At 37.8% G+C, this 20,795-nt stretch overlaps 2 protein-coding genes across 3 annotated transcripts; one reads left to right on the top strand and one right to left on the bottom strand.

The window, feature by feature from the left end:
- The first annotated feature begins 659 nt into the window (after positions 1-659).
- Positions 660-2,030, top strand: LOC113283692 (expansin-A10-like). Its single transcript, XM_026533021.1, has 3 exons — positions 660-927; positions 1,012-1,324; positions 1,421-2,030. The coding sequence occupies exons 1-3, from the start codon at positions 768-770 to the stop codon at positions 1,722-1,724; spliced, it is 777 nt and encodes a 258-aa protein (XP_026388806.1). The 5' UTR covers positions 660-767; the 3' UTR covers positions 1,725-2,030.
- A 3,535-nt stretch (positions 2,031-5,565) lies between these two features.
- On the bottom strand, positions 5,566-12,025 carry LOC113283691. 2 transcript variants are annotated; one of them, XR_003327581.1, is made up of 3 exons: positions 11,627-12,025; positions 6,691-10,415; positions 5,566-6,057 (listed from the first exon to the last, which is right to left on the bottom strand). XR_003327581.1 is itself a non-coding variant. In XM_026533020.1 (2 exons), the coding sequence occupies exons 1-2, from the start codon at positions 11,762-11,764 to the stop codon at positions 8,412-8,414; spliced, it is 2,142 nt and encodes a 713-aa protein (XP_026388805.1). In that variant the 5' UTR covers positions 11,765-12,025; the 3' UTR covers positions 5,566-8,411. The 2 variants fall into 2 exon arrangements, 1 of the variants encoding a protein (XP_026388805.1); XM_026533020.1 differs by having other exon boundaries at positions 5,566-10,415.
- Positions 12,026-20,795: the final 8,770 nt, after the last annotated feature.

Below are 20,795 nucleotides of genomic sequence, written 5' to 3'. Positions count from 1 at the left end.
GTGTATCTAAATCTTGTGACCTAATCTTCCAACAAAGAACCCACCACGCCAGCGTCCATGTATGCCAGGTAGTACACATAGCCATGTTACACAGTAAAAATCTCTTAAATGCTCAGGGTCTGCAATGTCCCTCAAATTAATTCTTACCTCCAAATATTTTATTTACCCCTGTAACTCCTCAAGTTTACCATTCTACCAGCAATGAACAAAATAACGGGGATAACGGACCGGAGGAAAATTTAGTCGTAGGATGTGGAGAGACTACTAATTAACCCACTGCATTCTTCTGACATGCTTAGGATATCATCTATAAATTGTTATTTTCTCTATATTAGCCGAATATTCGTCGGTTCGGGTAGTAATATCGTGAGCAAAATTGAGAAAGAACAAACTGAAAAGAAAAAACAGTTAAGAAGTGCATGTTAGGGGTAGGGTCATGGTGATGCAAATGACGGATAATATGCGGTTGGTAATCCACAACTAGTACAGAGACGCATGTGAAATTTATTTTGCCATTAGTAGTAATAACTTCAATCTGTTTTGTGGCTCTGGATTCTAGCCCAGGATCTGATAACTGCTATCTTGTCTCTTCCCATCCCTACATCGACACCTTTCACTTCCTTTTTCAGTTTCCCGTCTCCAACTTATCTACTTTCATAAAATTTGCATAATCATCTGCTACTATAAATTGACACCTTTTCAGTGCCGATAACATCAAAAACTCATTCACATTTTCTCCTGTTTTCCCCTGATTTTATCTAATAGTTATGGTATCAGGACGTGGAATCTCATCTGATCTTCTTTCCTGCTTATTTATCTTCGCGGCGGCCAGCCTATGTTTCAGTTGTGTTTATGGAGATTATGGCGGTGGTTGGATGGATGGTCACGCCACGTTTTATGGCGGTGGTGATGCATCAGGAACAATGGGTAAGTTAACTATATGATTCAACACTATGCAATATTTGGAATGTATGTTGATTTATCTTTTCTGTTGCGTGTCGATGAATGCAGGAGGAGCATGTGGGTACGGAAATTTGAACAGTCAAGGATATGGAACTAATACAGCTGCACTCAGTACTGCCTTGTTCAACAATGGGTTAAGTTGCGGGTCGTGTTACGAACTGAGATGTGAAAACGATCCTAGATGGTGCCACCCTGGGTCAATTCTCGTTACAGCAACAAATTTCTGTCCTCCTAACCCTGCTCAGTCCAATGATAATGGTGGTTGGTGCAATCCTCCTCTACAACACTTTGATTTAGCTGAGCCTGCATTCTTGCAAATCGGAACATACCAAGCTGGAATCATTCCCGTCTCATTCAGAAGGTACGATTGTTGTATAAATAAATCCAAATTGAAAATATTCCGGCATCTGAATTTTTTATAATTCTAATTTGAATTATTCGCGTGCGTTGGCTACAGGGTATCCTGTGTGAAGAGGGGAGGCATAAGGTTTACCATAAACGGTCACTCGTACTTCAACTTGGTGTTGATCACCAACGTTGGCGGTGCCGGTGATGTTCAATCTGTGTCAATTAAAGGGTCTAATTCAGGATGGCAAGCCATGTCAAGGAATTGGGGACAAAATTGGCAGAGTAACTCGTACTTAAATGGGCAAAGCCTCTCGTTCCAAGTAACCACCAGTGATGGAAGAACTGTTCTTAGTAATAATGTTGCACCTTCTGGTTGGCAATTCGGACAAACATTCGAAGGAAGCCAATTCTAAATGGATTCGACTCGAATCATATCTTCTACAATTACTGCTATTTATGTAAGAGGAAGAATATAGTTTAATTTGTTTGTATATCTAAATCAAATTGAGGAATAGTACGAGTAGTTTAAAGTCGTCTACATCGAAAATGAGTGTAGCAGTGCTTATAGATGCACTCTTATGAGTCCATATCTGTTGCAGTAAATATTTATGAAGTCACTTTTGGTAGTTGGGATTTTCAATTTCATAAACTGTAAAGGGCAATAATGTGTTATGCCCATATCGAAATCATAAGAGAATCAGGATATATAGTTGCAATCATTTTTGGTCTTCAACTAAAACCTTGAGCAAAAAAAATTACTCGCAAGTCATATATAAGATCACATACACTGATACAATCTGCAAATACCAAATTCAGAGGAGAAAACAAAGCACAGGCAAGTAAAAATACGTACTACATATGACCTGTGTGGTGTTGAACCAGGGTCTCTGATTAGTGATTAGCTTCACACTGGTGCAAAATGGGCATCTCATTTCAGTAACTTCACAGAGGAAGTCAAGATGGGCTTAAGACCACTCCAAAATTTAGAACGATTTTTTTGGGATCATGGTTTTTTTTTGGGACCATGGTTCTATTTTTAGTAAGACATTTAGAAGTAAATCTAGGTCACCCCTTATCTAGATATTAATATTAATATCTAAACTACCTTCCTGATTAATTTTGGGTAATGATTAGTGAAATGATTAAGCTAAAGAAGTAGAATTATTGAGAGAGTAAAGTTAGAGAAGATAAAGAAGAAAAACATGAAAAATAATATTTTTTTTGAGTTCACTAATCTTGAGTATCCAAGTGATGATTCAATTGATGATAGCACATATGAATCTTCATCTCCTTCCTCTCCTAAAGTATTTGTTAATCTTCACAATGATCCGGATATGAGTTATTTCTTAGATGGTGATTGTATTCTTCCCCAAACTCAATCTCAAGATGAAAACGATGGTTTTTACCAACCACAACCAGAAGAAGAGCATTTGGGTCATCAGGTATGCTTCAAACTTAGATAATGTTGGTTTAATTGATCCAAACTTTCAAAAAAATGAAATTTTTTATGTAGATTTGGGCCAGTTCGGTTACCATATGTCAAGAACATGTAACCGAACACACCTGAAAGTGTAGTTCGGTTATGTTTTCCAAACACCCAGGTTACCGAACTCGCTCGTTAATGGAGGTTTTGGTCGTACAATGTAATGTTCGGTTTGCCCGCAATGTAACCGAACTTTAGGGTCTAGAAGTTCGGTTGCTTTGCAAACAATAACTAACCGAACTTTACGAGAAAATAAAATTTTACCAACTGTACATAGTTCGGTTGGTATGCAAAGTTCATACCAACCAACTATCCAACCGAACTTTACGTTAAAAAAAATTATTCCAAGTGTAAGAAGTTCGGTTGTTTCGCAAACTTTTATCCAAAAGCTTATCTAACCGAACTCACGATAAAAAGGTACAACCAAAGTTACAGTGCTATATTCGGTTACCTAGTATAAAATGGTAGGTAACCGAACTTTGAACTTAACAATTTATTTGGGTACATCTTGTGTGTTCGGTTACATATCAAATTTCTCTACCTACCGAACTTAAAGTTCGGTGATATCCTTATTTTGCGAAGGAACCAAACTTATGGACTTGTGTTGTTCTAATACAAGGAGTTCGGTTAAAAGTCTTTTTTGCGAATCAACCTAACTCTGAGTTTGGTTAAGAAAAAATTAATTCGTGATAACCGAACTCTGAGTTTGGTTAAGAAAAAATTAATTCGTGATATCCGAACTCTGAGTTTGGTTAAGAAAAAATTAATTCGTGATAAACGATATTTTTGTGACGAAACCGAACGTTTTGCGATGTAACCGAACTAAAAGTTCGGCAGAGACTTGTTTTTTACGATGTAACCGAACTTTTCTCTGAAAAAAGAAAAACCTCCATTAAACCTCTCTGCAACTTGCATTTTCAACTCATTTTGATGATTACTTCTCATTTATTCAACCAAAACCGGATGACAAGTAATGTGTTTGTGAGAATTTCTTTATTAATGTTTTAAATTAAGCTATATATATAGAGGTGGTAGTAATCGGAGGTGGTGGTAATCAGAGGTGGTGGTGGTAATCGGTGGTTGTTGTTGGTGGTGGTAATCTGCGGTGGTGGGAGGTGGTGGTGGGAGGAGGTGGTGGTGGTAATCGATGGTTGATGGTGGTGATAATAAGAGGTGGTGGTGGTAATCGACGGTGGTGGTGGGAGGAGGTGGTGGTTATATATATATATAGGTGGTTATTAGGTTGGTTTTAAATTAAATTAGGTTAAGGGTAGGTTAGTCATTTCAACACTTTAGGACACCCCATATAACTATAGGGAAGGTGGCCTAATAAAACATGGTCCCCTCAAAAAAACCATGGTCCCTAAAAAATCATTTAAAATTTACTACTTTTGGCCCTTATATATCTGAAAATTATATTTAGCCCACCTAACGACAAGAAAACCTATTCCGCGCTGCTTAACTTTTTTTTTCTTTTTTTAATAAGAAAGATGATACATTAAGAACTTAACTAGATATACAAGATACACATAGGAGAAGTATTTCAAGAGATCTCCAAATTCGTGAGCAGAGATTCGATCTGTTGACCTCCTATTTGAGAGTCAAGCTCCTGAGCAAGTGTGTTAACCCTGATGGCTAAGCTGCTTAACTTCAAGTACATCCTACACATCTCCCCACTTAAAGGCCTTGACAAAATAAACTCTCACGATGAACTCTGATATAACAGTCGCTTCACGTTGGTCGAAATATGCCTTTTCTAATGTATAAGCTATGATGAGGACGCTTAGCATAACTCTATTGGTTGGGATATTAAAAATAGGGTTGCATTTTATTTACATCAAGTATTTAACCGTCTGTTAGTAACCCCGTCAACAAAAAGGAAGGTCGACAAAACTTCCATGAGAGTTTTAATCTAATTAATTTTCTTACACCGTGTTTACACTAAATACTTAATTGTACGTTAATAACACCGTCTAAGATGGAAAATACCTCCGACAAATATTTTGTTACGGAAAAGAAAATCTTAACTTACCGTGTTAGAATTTTATGGAAGTCGAGTACCTAATATATTAGGATTTTTTTTTCCAAAATAATATATTAAGGGGAAAAAAACCCAACATATTTCACACATATTTTTTGCAAAAATAAATGGAAAAAATAAATATAATTCCTATCCTTTCTTCACCTATTTAATGCATTCGCCCCGCCGCCCCAAATTAAAAATGCATCGCCCACCAGATCGAAAAGAAAAAAATGCCCACTGCATAGCACGGGCACCAATCTAGAATTCTTTTTATTTTCGGATGTGTCTTTTGTTTAGTTTTTAAAGCCGGTAACACTCGATCAACGCACCTTTCAAAAAAAAAAAAAGGAAAAAATAAATCAATGCTCTATTCGATGAGTTCTCTCTTCTCCCACAATGATTGTGTACACTTGTTTGCTTGCTTACTTTAGGCGCGAGAACTAATCCCCACTTAAAAGGCAACTTAGTCTTTTAAAAAGACTTTTAGTTTTCGATTATTTATACCGCCCTTTTATTTTCATAACTATTGAAATGGTCCTGACATGTTAGTAAATACAATACAATGTAAGGATAGGGCTAGATATAACCATATGCTATATTTTCAAGTGTGAGGGTGTCATTTTGCTTTAAAAAATAGGCGAAATTACAAAATTTTAAAAGTGAAAAGGTCCACCGCCTCCTAAAATATTAGCATGTAATCCTTATACAAAACTTTCATCATTAAAGTTAACCCCCCAAGGCAAATGTATGGCTCCAATCCCAACTTCTTTTTTTTGGTATTCATAACTATCGGAAAACTAGGGCCTAACAAAACGGGGTAGGCCCTCCCCTGAGTATCAGCAAAAAGCTCAGCAGTGATGAAATCTGGAGGAGTAGAAATCCAGACATGATTCATGTTACATTGAGCTGCTTTCTTAGCCAAAAAATCAGCCACACAGTTGGCTTCTCTATACATATGTGTAAACAAAACATTGCCAAAAAACTTCACCAAAAAAATGGATATTCTCAACCAAATGTTTGAGATACCATGGGCTGGAAACTAACTTACGACAGAGTTGAATAGCATAAACGGAGTCACTCACAACCTCCACAATAGAGTAGCCGAGTTGAATAGCCAAAAGAAGACCTTGCCGAATTGCCCAAATTTCTGCAACGGTGTTGCCATTACGATATATGTGGCTCACAAAACAAGCTAAGAACTGACCTCCAAAGTCTCACAAAACCCCTCCAATCCCAGCTCCTGTAAGAGAAGAAGCAGCACCATCAGAGTTAAGTTTAATATACGGAGCTGCTGGTGGTTTCCAAGAGATTAGCATTTGTTGTTTAGCACTGGAACATTCGTGATATGGCATGCTAAATTGATACTCCTCGGCAGCACGATATGCCTTCCCTAACACAAAAAGACTCCTAAAAGGAGTTGAATTAAAAACAAGTTCATTACGAGCAAGCCAAATATGCCACAAAATAAACGGAACTAAAGTTACTCTCTGCAGTCCATTGAAAGACAATTTAGTAGAACATAATTGGATAAGCCAAGACGGAGTTATAGGTTCTAATTGAAATCTATAATTCCACCTGCATGCAAGCGTAGTCCAAATAGGTTGAACCACAGGACATTGGAAAAAATGATCGAGTTCAGTTTCAAAATGATTGTGACACAGTGGGCATTTCGGGGATGTACCAATACCAACACGATAAAGAATCTCATGAACAGGTATCCTATTATGAGCTACGAGCCACATAAAAGACCTAATTTTCTGGGGACAACGTAGATGCCAAATGGACTTCCAGTCTTTACAAAAAGAGTTTAAGTTTTTCTTATTAGACAACAACCATTTGTAAGCTTCCTTAGCAGTCACATCACCAAACTTACTAGGCTGCCAGACCAAAGAGTCTTGGACAAAAGGAGAAACTGGAACAACAATAGACTGAATTTTTTCCTGCACAGAAGATGGGAGATCATTAGCACATAATGACAAGTTCCAACTTGGACCATTTTTATCTATCACATCTTTAACCAGGAGAGTATGATCAATGCGGGCTTGAACAGTAAGAACTGATCTGAGAGGTAGATTTTCAACCCAAGGATCATTCCAGAAGTTAATTTGTTTCCCATTACCAATACACCAACGCAATGATTCTGTGAGGATGTCACGATCCTGTAAAATAATTTTCCAACAGAGAGAGTTAGAAGGATATGACAAACACGTCCAAAAAGTACTATTCCTGTGATATTGGCTTTAAATAAACGGGAAATCACAGACTCTGGCTGAGAGTGAATTCGCCAAGCCATTTTAGCCAACAAAGCCAAATTATTCAAGTGAAGATCCCTAATTCCTAATCCTCCGTTTCAACAGGCTGACAAGCCGTATCCCATCCTATACTGTGTAGCTTCCTCTGGCCAGTTCTATGCTGCCAAAGAAACTCCCTTTTATACCTGTTCAAAAGCTTAGTGATTTTCATAGGAAGTTTCAATACAGTCATAAGGTGATTAGAAACCGGATCCAAAGCAGTTTTAAGTAAAGTAGTTCTACCGGCAAAATTTAAAGAGGTGGATTTCCAACCCTGCATACGATTAACAAATTTATCAGTAAGGTCAGAAAAAGTAGAAGCAGTGACTCTACCCCATTGAACTGGTACTCCCAAATATTTACCAGGGTCCTCTTGATATTTAACCTTAAGGAAATTAGTAAAAATCCTAATGAGACTCTTATGGATATTAGGAGTTAACATAAGGATAGATTTAGTTTGATTTATAAGTTGACCAGACCACTGACAATAGTGTTGCAAGATAGTAGCTAGATTCTCAGCATTAGACTTAGTAGCCTGCAAGTAGATGATACTATCATCCGCATAGAAAGAATGAGTAATCTTAGGAGCGGAAGGCACAATCGAAAAAGGCTTGAGAGTACCTAGCTTAACACCTCTGTCTATTAAGCGCGGTAAAGTTTCAAGGCTTAAAATAAACAAACAAGGGATAAAGGATCCCCTGTCAAATACCATTACCGGGAAAAATGGGTGGACTAGGAGACCCGTTAACTAAAATTTCAAAAGAAACTGTTTTGATACATTCAGAGACCCACCTAATCTACTCTGAACTGAAACCAAGACATTTGAACATACGTAACAAGAAATTCCAGTTAAGTCTATCATAGGCCTTATAAAAATCTAATTTCAAAGCCATCCACCCCTTTAAGCCTTCTTTTTCCGGAAAGAGTGGAAAATTTCATTGTTCAAAAGAATAGCATCAAATATAGAGCGATTAGGAACAAAAGCATGTTGACAAGGACTAATGATGCGATCCAAAAAAGGGCGCAACCTATTAGCTAAAAATTTTGTAATGATTTTCAGAGCAAAGTTACATAAGCTAATTGGCCTATACTCCTTAATATTAATGGGGGATTTTCTCTTGGGGATCAAAACAATATAGGTACGATTTAGCTCAGGATGAAGACAACCATCAACGAAGAAACATTCCACCATAGAGATAACACTAGGGCCAACGATGTGCCAATATTTTCTATAAAAAAAGCCCTGCAAACCATCAGGCCCCGGAGCCTTCATGGGACCTATCTGATTTATAGCAAAACGAATTTAAGATTCAGTCACAAGTCTAGTTAAAGCCTGATTATCTTCAGGAGTCATGATGGCAGGGAACAAATATTCAAGTTCATGAGAGTTATTAATGCAATCAGCAGGTTGATTAAATAAAGAAGTGAAATGAGCAACAATATGACTCTCTAAATCCTCAGGTTGATCAATCCAGTGACCATTACCATCTTTCAACATAGAAATGCGATTTTTGTTATGTCTAATCAAAGTAGATGTATGGAAAAAACGAGTATTCAAATCTCCTTCCCTAAGCCATTGGTTTCTAGATTTTTGTTTCCAGTAAAGTTCTTCAGCTTTAAGAAGTTGTAGGTATTCATAAAGTTTCAATATTAAAGTACCCTTATTACCAATGGTAGGATTCTGCTCAAAAGAAAGCTGAGCATCGATTAACTGAACTCTAGCATCAGAAATCTGATTTAACAGATTACCAAACACTTTCTTATTCCATTTACGGGATTCAGATTGGAACTTGCAAACATTAGCTAAAAAGGCATCAGACCCACTATAAGAGTTGTCTGAAATCCAACAGTCACTAACCACTTTAGTAAAACGAGGGTCCTCTGTCCATATGGCTTCTAGACGATAAGGTCTAGGTTTGCGTTTAATACAAGGATTGGTATCTACAAGCAGAGCGTGATGATCAGAATCATAGTAGGAAAGGGTTTTTACCTGAGCCTCTTCATGGTACTTAATCCATTGTTCATTGGCAAGGACACGATCCAAGCGCTCCCGAATATTAGCCATGCCCGTACGCTTGTTATTCCAAGTCAATCTAGGACCAGCAGCTCCAACATCAATAAGATTACAGTGAGAAAGTACCTGTTTAAGCTCCTTGCACTGTCCAACAGTTAGGGGTTTGCCACCACACTTTTCTCTTGCGTCAAGAAGTACATTAAAGTCCCCAGCAGCTACCCAAGGAACTTGCAGAGAAGCTACAGCTCGCATCTCATCCCAAACAAGCTTACGGATGGTCGGGTTAGAACTATTGTACACTGTCGACAAAATCCATGGTTCCTGAAGTTGAGCAGTAATGACAGCATGGACAGCCAAACGGGATTCAGAAACTGCTTGTACATCGACTCCAGAACTATTCCATAAAAGATATAAACCTCCGGAAAAGCCCTCTGGATCCACACAAATAGAGTCTGAAAAACCCAACTGTGAAATAATTCCACTAGCTTGAAAGCTCAACAACCTAGTTTCCAAGATTGCAAGAATGGTAGGCTGATGACTTCGTATTAGATCTCTAGTAACGCGAATAAAAGAGGGTCGTGAAGCACCACGACAATTCCAAACAACAATCTTCATTGAGAAATTATGATAGGAGTAAGGAATGTCAACACTGTTAAAGCACGAGAGCTCATTCCTGGTTCTCTCGCGTGTCACACATTGTTCCTGATGATTGACATCCTGAAGTGGAGTTAGTCGGGCTCTGAATATTCGTTGTTGAGTCACATCCAAATCCCATCGAGTAATTATTTGCATCCCTACTCTCGAAGTTCCTCCTGGGCTTCTTATAAGGGCCGGTGTCTCCACAAGTGGTGGAAATATCACATCCAATATGGTGTCCTCTCGCCAAATCTTTGTGACGCATTCGAGACTTGGGAATTCGCTTAAAAAAGGATTTAGAGGCGCCTGAAAATTCCAATGAAGCGGGAGGAACTGGACTGGTCGTAATACTCTGCATACTCTGTGTAGTAGTGCATTGGTGTTCACGTTCTCTGGTGCATGGACCAACTGTGGAAGGATTGTAAGAAGCTCCCGTCGTAATGCATTGATTTCCTCCAACAGTTGAATGCACTGATCCAGTTGACCCATCTGTTCCACTACTACTTGAAACAAGTTGTTCCCCATCATATCTAACTCCCGTTGGGCATTGCGTACTAGGAGATCGTCGACCATCCATGCTTCCACTGAGAACAGTAGTGAGGTCTGAGTAAACATGTTCGGAAGAGGATTTAGGGTCCCCATTAAATTTCGATGCCCCTGCAGAGAAACAGAAAGTTGGGTTGTTAAGCTTTGAAGTTAAACGTATACCCTGTGAAGAAATAGACACATTCTTGTCGGCTAAACATAAATTTGGTTTAGAAATGTTAGTGGTTTCTGCCACTTCATGCACAGGCTTGGCAGGACACGCAGCTGCTAAAGGGATAGAGATAAATTGCTGATCTTTGACCGTCTGACTATGAGGTGGATGAGGATTAGAAGTGCCACCAGCTGGTTGCCATCTGCTCTTAGATTGCTGGACCGGATGTACACTCTTATGAATTGGACCCTGTCCATGGGCCTGCTCATCCGTCTTAGATGAGTATTTGGTTATCTTATCATCAGTATTACTTCGTAGAGCTGAGAAACGATTATGAGAATCGGTAACTCGTTTCCCAGACCGACTCATCTTCTTCCGAGTTACCAGCATCCATGGACCAAAACTTTCAGTAGTTTTTTGTTGTTGGTGCTCCACAGGTTGAGTTGGCAGTGGAGCAGTAGATGTAGACGGCGATGAAGTACTGAGTTCCAGACATTGAGTTTGACGATGAGATAGGCGCCCACAGCGGAAACAAATCATATTCAATACGCTGAAAATCTCTGCCAATTTTGATGCCAGGAAGTAAAGGTTTTTCAGTATCTATCTCAACACATACCCTAGCATACCGACCCCTAGTGACATGTTCTGTAGTATAATCGATCTTAATTGGTTTACCAATCTTGGATGCAATATCATGGAGAACTTGCTTATCAAAATATTCAATAGGTAACTCCGGCAATCTGACCCAATTTGCTGTAACAGAGATGGAAGCTTTAGATGGTCTAAAATTGGGACTCCAGCGCCTCATAGATAAGTAATGACCAGCTAAAAACCAAGGACCTTCTAGCAAAGCCTTCTTATAATCAGCAAAATGTTCAAATTGAAACAGGAAGAAATCATGCCCTAAATCTAAGATTTGCATTAAACCAGAGGGTTTCCATAACTCTCTTGAACGATCATTAATAAATTTGAAACCCACAGTTTTACCCACAACCTTACCAATCAAACAATTTTTCCATCGGGCATATAATTTCTGTTTCAGATTAGCATCAATTGAAATTGATGGAATATTAGATTCCATCTCCAACTCTGGTTCATCTTCAGCAATCAGCCTGATTTCCAATCAATTTCTCTTTAAAAGATTGAACAAACAAAGGGTTTTGTATCTTACCGTCTGGCTGAAATTGAGATGGTAGCATCTCCGTATCCCAGTCACAATTAGCATCTGAAATTTTAGATCCAGGATCGTTAGTAAAACCACCCCCAGGATCTCCTTCTTCAATAATTCCGAGGATTTATCCTCAGCCATCACCGATATAGACTAAAAAAACGAAAGAGAAAGGAAGGGAAAGGGAAACTCTTCGTTGGAGAGAAAACTCGGAAACCAAGACACAGCGTATAATTCTTGTTCTTCTCAACTTCAGGTACCTTTGTAGCTTTACCACACTTAAATTATCGCGATTGAATACTCATGGATTTAGTATTAGCGCACCTATATATAGATTTCTAAATCGGTTGCTAGATGCCATCTTTAAAAGATCCATGAATAATTTAGTTTGTTCGCTATATATAAATACTGCTCTCCCCATCCCATTTTGTAAGTACTAAATATTATTTTTTGGCATCCCAAAATAGTGATGGCTTAAGCAAATTGTTTTTATTTCGGGCATTAAACTTTTACTTTAAATTTTCACTTCAAGGCTTTTAAAAATACGTTCTTCCAATCATGCCAAATCCTTAAAAATAATAATTGTAATTCATGAGAAGCATTCGATTTTTTTTGTTCTTAATTTTTTTATTCTCTCAAGGCATACGAACAAATTGGAACAGAGGGAGCAGTGGATTGATTAATTGTACATGGCGCATGACATGATAAACTTGCCGTTGGTAAAGCTGATATAACAATCAATACAATCAAAACGAGCTAAAGAAAATACAGATTCATATATAATAAATGTATTGTTGAGTTATCTATAATTTAGTACCAAAATTCAAAAGATCTATCATTTTGTAACCCGACTCTATCAGAACAATTTTTCTCTTTTTCATTATTATTTTTTAAATTTATGAGAGGTGCTTTGATAAAACCTCCATTCGCAATTCAACACCGACAAGGTTTTACGAAAGCAGAACCTCGAACCAAATTCAGCAACCTCAAGCACGAGAGTCAAGTTCCAAGCGAACTGGGCTAGCCCCGGTTGGTGGTATGGGATGGAACCATACATTGGCATGGGACAACAAGTGAGCTTTTATTTAGGGAACCATAAAACAAGAATGATTTTTTAGGGACCATGGTTTTTTTGAGAAACCTATTTTGAGGCATACTAGATTTTTTTTGAGGCATACTAGATAATGCCAAAATAGGGTCACTAAAAAAAAACAACATCACCCCTCATCCACCATTTTTGATAATGGCATAACTACCCTTATATAATTAGTGTAAATAATTATGATTATAATTGATTAATTATGAATTTTAAGGATTGATTAAACATTAAATTATTAATGGTGAATTAGTAGAAAAATCAAATTTATGTGAGAGAGTTGGGATTTTTGAGAGGAAGAAGAAGAAGTGAAGAAAAAAAGCTTGGGTTTTGGCTTTTGAGATTTTAATGATTAGAAGTTACCAAAATGTGTGATTCAAATCAGAGGTAAACTTCTATCGAGGTTTAATTTCCTTTTATAAGTTGAATCTGCCAAAAAATTGAATTTTTAAAACCCAGATCTGCTGACCAGATGAACAGTTCGGCTGATAACTTTTGAGCCGAACCTCTGTTTTTTTTTAAATTATACCTAGGTTCGGCTGATAACTTGTCAGCCGAACCTAGGTATAATTTCAAAAAAACAGAGGTTCGGCTCAAAAGTTATCAGACGAACTTCACTCAGAAACTGAATCATCCACTAGGTTCGGCTTGAAAAATTGAGGTTCGGCTGGAAAATTGAGGTTCGGCTGAAAATATTGTAAAGTCGCATTAGCCGAACATAGTGTTTCTCTAAATCATACACTAAGTTCGGCTCAAAATTGATACTGCAAGATTAGCCGAACTGATCTTCTGAAAACCCTAATTTCATCTTTGAAATCATATTCTACCGGTCAAACAAAATAAAATCAATCAAAAACAAGATGGGTTTGTTATGCATACATTCTAAAATACATCTAAGAGCAATTGAGATTTGGATTTCGCATTCCAACATCGCTCACTTCGATTCGTGCTTCCTTTGTTTGATTAATTTCTTTATTGAATTTGAGTCCTACATGTTTAAGTTTAAAGTTTATTTTGATTTTTAATTTTTGGTTTTTGAGGATAAGGGAACTATGACAAATTGAAATTATTTAGGGATATATAGGTAATTACCCTACCTTTAGATATCCCTTATAAACCCACCCTAGATAATATAATGGATGAGTATGCCTCAAAAAAATGAGTATGCCTCAAAATAGGTTTCTTTTTTGAGGGGACCATGGTTTTATTAGGCCACCTTCCCTACAGTGATAAGGGGTGTCCTAAAACGTTGAAATGACTAACCTACCCTTAACCTAATTTAATTTAAAACTACCTATATATATAACCACCACCTCCTCCCACCACCACCGCCCACCACCGCCCACCACCGCCGATTACCACCACCACCACCTCCGATTATCACCACCAGCAACCACCGATTACCACCACCACCTCTTCCCACCACCACCGCCACCGCCTATTTAAGAAATGTAACAACATCAATGCAATCACAATTAAGTTCGATTACATAATAATTTTATCGAGTATAAAAGACGCCAGCCGCAACCTGATTCTGCCATGGGACCTCTCCGGAGGTATTTTCCAACAAACCCTTCACTTTAATTTGATTTTGATTGCTTCAATCGAATAAAAATCATCAAAATAGGGTTTTAATAGGAGTTACAGAGCCATGTTCGGTTAGGACGATTTTCCAAAAAACCCTAGTTTACTAATCGAACTTCTTGAAAATGAAGAACGCGAAGAACAGTTCGGTTCTATTGGATTTAAAACTAAGTCACCAAACTCTCTGTTCGGTTGTTTCGCAAAAAATTTTAAAACTACAAAGTAATCAAACTCCACCCTTAGAACCGAAAAAAAAACAAATCTAGTCTAACCGAACTGTGTTGTTGTGGCCACTATGTTGAGTTCCAAAATAACCGAACTTAGCCAATAGAGTTCGGTTTGTTCGCAAAAACTTTTAAAACTACAAAGTAACCGAACTTAGCCAATAGATGCTGGAACTTCACATTTTTTTTGTTTGTTAAGTTCGGTAACTTCACAATTTTATCGCAGAAACCGAACTCAGAGTTCGGTTGGTTAGCTGTTAGGTTCAAGTTTGTGAAAGAACCGAACTTTGTAAACTTATATACTCTTATATTACGTAAAGTTCGGTCAGATCAAAAGTGCATGCAGTTTGCGAACCAACCGAACTTTGTACACCAAAGTTCGGTTAGTTGAGAACCAACCGAACATAACACTGTAACTCCTAGAAATTCTATTATTTGAGAGTTCGGTAACCTGCGTGTTTGGAACAAGTAACCGAACTACACTTTCAGATGAGTTCGGTTACTTGTTCATCTCACGGGGAAACCGAACTACAGCTTCAGATGAGTTCAGTTACTTGTTCTTCATATAAAGTAACCGGACTGTTCAAAATCCAATTCAAATCCGGATCATTTTGAAGATTAACAAATATTCTAGGAGAGGATGGAGATGCAGAATCAGATGAGTTTTCATCATTTGAATACTCAAACTTAGTGAATTGGATTTTTTTTTTTTATTTTCCATGCTTTTCTCCTTCATCTTCTCTAACTCTACTCTCTCCATAATTATACTCAACTAATAATAAACCCATCTTTTAATTTAATCTCACTAATTGTTTTTAACTAAATCATTCACTAATCATAACCTAAAATTAATTAAGAGGGTAGATTAGGTATTAAATAAATAACTAGATATGGGGTGACCTAAAATTACTTCTAATGCCTTTACCCAAAATAAAACCATGGTCCCCCAAAAAAACCATGGTCCCCAAAAAAAATCGTTCTAAAACAAGAACCCTTTTATCTGATATCGCTCATTCTCCTCTCCACAACCATGTTGGCACAATGTGGAAGTGTGATGGGTTTATGGAAATGATTTAGGAAATGAGTTTTGAAAATAGGTTGGTTTAACTGAAAAGTGAGGCTTTGATTAATTTGGAAATGAAAATGTTACAAGGGAATTTTGGTGTAGCTCTTTGGCTCACTACTTACAGTAGCAGTCACTTGACTTGCTTACTAACTAGCTCTCACTCTTAATGATACCCACTTGAGTTTTCGATGCTTACAAATGAACCCAGTGTTGCCTATTTATAGGCTAACTCAACTGACTAACTAGGACAGTCTAGATACTTCTTTACATGAGACGTACTAACACCGACCAAGAAGGATAAATCTAGAGAAAGAATTCTCTAGAGATTGTGGACCGACTAGGCTAGGAATAGTCTAGAGATAATTCTCTAGAATAACTCGTGATGAAAAGAAGCCAGAGACTCTGGCCTGTACTGGGCTTTGTAGATGGTTATTGGGATTTACTTAGTCCAGGAGACTAAGCCTCTCCAAGATTATTCTAGAGTAATCACAAATTAACTTATGTTTTTAACACCCCCTCTTAATTTGTGATGTTAAGCTTTTCTCTAAAATGATTGAACTTGTCCATTGTGACTGCTTTTGTGAAAATGTCCGCATTTTGTTCTTGTGTCGGACAGAATTGGAGCTCGATTTCTTTATTTTCCACTAATTCTCTGATGAAGTGATGTCGTAGCTCTATGTGCTTCGTCATTCCGTGGAAGACTGGGTTTTTTGTCATTGCAATTGTAGACATGTTGTCACAGTAGATAGCTGTCGGCTTCTTTTACCTTTGTTGTAGGTCGGTCATTATTCTTCTCAACCATACTGCTTCACATGCTGCACTTATTGATGCTATGTACTCTGCTTCGGCTGACGATAGTGCCACCGTACTTTGTTTTTTAGAACTCCAAGAGATAACTTTTGTTCCCATACAAAAAACATAACCTGATGTGCTCTTTCGGTCTTTAATAGAACCTGCCCAATCGCTATCTTTGAAACCAATTAAATCATTATCTTTTTCTCTTGTATACTTGATGCCAAAATCCTTCGTTCCCTTGATATACCGAAGAATTCTCTTTGCGGCTGCATAGTGTAACTTGCTTGGCTCGCTCATAAACCGAGAAACAATACTGGTTGCATTGACGATGTCTGGCCTTGTATTTTTTAAGTAGATCAGTGAGCCGACTAGACTTCTGAATAAGGTTGGATCAACTTTTATCGCTCCATCATTTTTTAACAATTTCTCATTGGTACCCATTGGAGTTGCAATTAGTTTGCAATCCATCATGTTTCAGTAAGTCTTCTGCATATTTTTCTCGGGAAATGAATATTTATTTTGGAGATTGTTTTACTTGAATCCCAATAAAATATCGAATAAGTCCTAAGTCTGTCATCTCATATTCTTTCATCATCTCCTTCTTAAATTTTCCTGCCATCTCTTGTTTTGTACTGGCATAAATTAAATCATCGACGTAGAGACATACGATTAGAAAATCTGTACCTTGTTTTTTTTTATGTAGAGTGATGGCTCACTTGGACTTTTCTCAAATCCATTATCTCGGAAATACTTGTCGATTTTGTTGTTTCATGCACGCGGTTCTTGCTTGAGACCATATAGTGCTTTGCGGAGACAATATACCATTTTTTCTTTTCCTTTGCGGACATATCCTTGAGTTGTTCGACGTACACCTCTTCTGCAAGTTATCCGTTTAGGAACGCCGACTTTACATCCAATTGGTAGACCTTCATTTTTAGTTGAGCTTCCAAAGCTAACACCATTCGGATTGTTTCCATGCGAGCGACTGAGGCGAATGTCTCGTAGTAGTCAATTCCTGGTTACTGGGAATATCCTTTTGCAACTAGCCTTGCCTTATGCTTTTGAATTGAACCTTCTTCATTATACTTTGTCTTGTAGACCCATTTCAGACCAATTATTTCTTTATCAATTGGCTGATTGACAAGCTCTCATGTCTTATTTTTCTCGATCACTCGCATTTCTTCGTCCATGGCATGTCTCCATTTTTCTTCTTTTGCCGCTTCCTCATATTTTTGAGGTTCTAGTGCTATAAATGCACAATTAGATGTATCATAAATATCTCTTAGGGAACGCACCTTTCTAGGTGGGGCACTTGCTTCCGATGAACTTGGACTTTGTTGTGTTGGACTAGGAGATCGCGGGCTTGCTGGTGGAGTACTTTCTTCTTGACGTGGCTGATCTGGCTCGTCTTCGATGAGTAGTGGCAACTCGTAGTTGTCTTCTTCATCATTCCAATCCCATGATTTGAATTCATCAAAAATAACATCTCTTGAAATTACCAGTTCCTTTGTATCTGGCTTTAGAAGTCTATATGCTTTAGACTCTTCGCTGTATCCGATGAATATTAACTTTTCTCCTTTTTCATCGAACTTTTCTCTATGTTAGGATGGAATATGTGAGTATGCTACGCAACCAAAAATTCTAAAAGAAGTTACCTCGGTCTTTTTCTTATGTCAAGCTTCATATGGAGTTTTGTTGAGAACTGCTTTTGTTGGCGAATGATTAAGGATGTAGACCGCCGTGTTGACTGCTTCTGTCCAGTAACTGTTGGGTAGCTTCCTTGCTTTCAACATGCTGCGAGCCATTTCCACGATCGTACGATTTTTTCTTTCCGCGACGCCGTTTTGTTGTGGAGTGTATCAGACGGTAAGCTCCTTCTTAATACCGTTTTTTTTGTAGTAGTTGATAAACCCATTTGAGGTAAATTCTCCATCACGGTCTGTACGAAATACCTTTAGTTGGTAACCACTTTGCTTCCCTGCCAATGCCTTGAACTCTAGGAATTTAGGGAATGCCTTGGACTTTTGCTCGAGAATATACACCCACATCATCCTGGTATAATCATCCACGAATAGGAGAAAATATCTTCTGTTGTTGAGTGAAGTTGTTCTTGTCGGACCGCAGATATCAGCGTGCACCAATTCGAGGGGCCTTCTTGCTCTCCACGATTTGTTGGTGAATGGAAGTCTATGGAATTTCCCAAGAATACAACCTTCACATATTTTATCTCCATCGTTGATATTAGGAAGACCAATTACCATGTTCTTTGATTTTAGAACCTTCAAGGATCTGTAGTTGAGATGCCCGTATCTCACATGCCATAGCTTGCATTCATCTATATGATTGGTACTCATTGCACAATTTTCAATTGATGGCATAGGTAAAGGAAAGACAAAATTTCCTGACATTTTTACTTTTGCCACCAATTGTTTATTAATTTTATCATAAGTTGTGCATTCTCCGTCTTCGAAATGTAGTGAGTACCCTTTTCTTATAAGTTGTCCAACACTTAATAAATTTTGAGCTAGGCCAGGAACATAAAGCACATCAGATATGTATCGAGTTTTACCTGACCTTGTACGTACGAATATGACTCCTCTTCCTTCAACATTCTGGAACTTTCCATCTCCGATCTTGACCGGTGGAATATCTTGCTCCTCCAATTTTACGAAATATTCTTTGTTTCCTGTCATATGGCTGCTGCATCCGCTGTCGACATACCATATACCTTGCGCTTCTTGTTGCCAGGTGAGGCAGGAATAAAATACTTGATTTTGAGAATCATTTTTATTGGAATAGTTGGCTTCATTATTTTTAAGCCAATAATCTTTTTCCATGTGATTTAAGTTATCACATTTGGTGCACTTGTACTTGCAATTTTCAGTTGCATGGCCAAACTTTTTGCAAACACTGCATCGGAGATTTGAGGAGTAATTTTTTCCGTACCTTTGGTTGTTGTTTCTATAACCTTCTTTTCCTCTTCCACGTCCGCGGTAGAAATTTTTGGGCCCTTGATTTGATGTCGACCCTTCCTCGTGAGGTGATGTTGATGACGATCCCCCTCTGGAGCTTTCTTTTCTGACTTCCGTATTTTTCTTTTTACTGAAATTTATTTTTGATTGAAACGCCTGCTCCAACGGTTGCTCCGCGAAGATATTTATCCTTTTCTCGTGCGCCTCGAGTGAACCCATTAATTCGTGTACCGAGAGAGTCGTTAAATTTTTGGACTCTTCAATGGCAGCGACGATGTGATCGAATTTGAACGGTAAGCTCCTTAAAATCTTTTCTACAACTCTTTTATTTTCTATGGTATCTCCATAACTACTAATTTGATTTACTATACCAGTAACTCTTGAAAAAAAATTCTGGATAGTTTCATTTTTTTTCATAAGTAGATTATCAAAATCTCGCCATAAGTTTTGTAGTTTAATGGAGATTACCTTTTCTGATCCTTGGAATGCTACTTTGAGAATATTCCAGGCCTCCTTCGAACTTTTCACCACCGAAATTCGAGGAAAAATAGTTTTGCTTACCCCTTGTTGTAGAAATAGTAGTGCTTTAGCATCCTTCTTCTTGTTTTCCTTGTACTCTTTTTTCTCTGCATCCGTCCATGACGATAGAACTTCTGCCGACTCGGGTACCTTATAACCATCTTCTACAAAATCCCATAAGTCTTGTGAAATGAATAATGTTTTCATTTGTAAACTCCAATAATCATAACTCTCACCATCAAAAATTGGAATTAGACTTTGGGCATAATTGAAACCTTGAATACTTTGGTTAATTGCCATGGGTAGAGTTTTAGGATTACTGGGTTAGGTTTGCTCTGATACCAAATTTGTTGGCACAATGCGGAAGTGTGATGGGTTTATGGAAATGATTTAGGAAATGAGTTTTGAAAATAGGTTGGTTTAACTGAAAAGTGAGGCTTTGATTAATTTGGAAATGAAAATGTTACAAGGGAATTTTGGTGTAGCTCTTTGGCTCACTCTACTTACAGTAGCAGTCACTTGACTTGCTTACTAACTAGCTCTCACTCTTACTGATACTCACTTGAGTTTTCGATGCTTACAAATGAACCCAGTGTTGCCTATTTATAGGCTAACTCAACTGACTAACTAAGACAGTCTAGATACTTCTTTACATGAGACGTACTAACACCGACCAAGAAGGAGAAATCTAGAGAAAGAATTATCTAGAGATTGTGGACCGACTAGACTAGGAATAGTCTAGAGAGAATTCTCTAGAATAACTCGTGATGAAAAGAAGCCAAAGACTCTGGCCTGTACTGGGCTTTGTAGATGGTTATTGGGCTTTACTTAGTCCAGGAGACTAAGCCTCTCCAAGATTATTCTAGAGTAATCACGAATTAATTTATGTTTTTAACAAACCAAACCCCCCCTTTTC

Source organism: Papaver somniferum, chromosome 5, assembly GCF_003573695.1.
Source record: "Papaver somniferum cultivar HN1 chromosome 5, ASM357369v1, whole genome shotgun sequence".
NCBI classification, from domain to species: Eukaryota; Viridiplantae; Streptophyta; class Magnoliopsida; order Ranunculales; family Papaveraceae; genus Papaver; species Papaver somniferum.
Note: the sequence above shows the minus strand (reverse complement) of the source record. Positions and strands in the feature narration are given on the sequence as shown.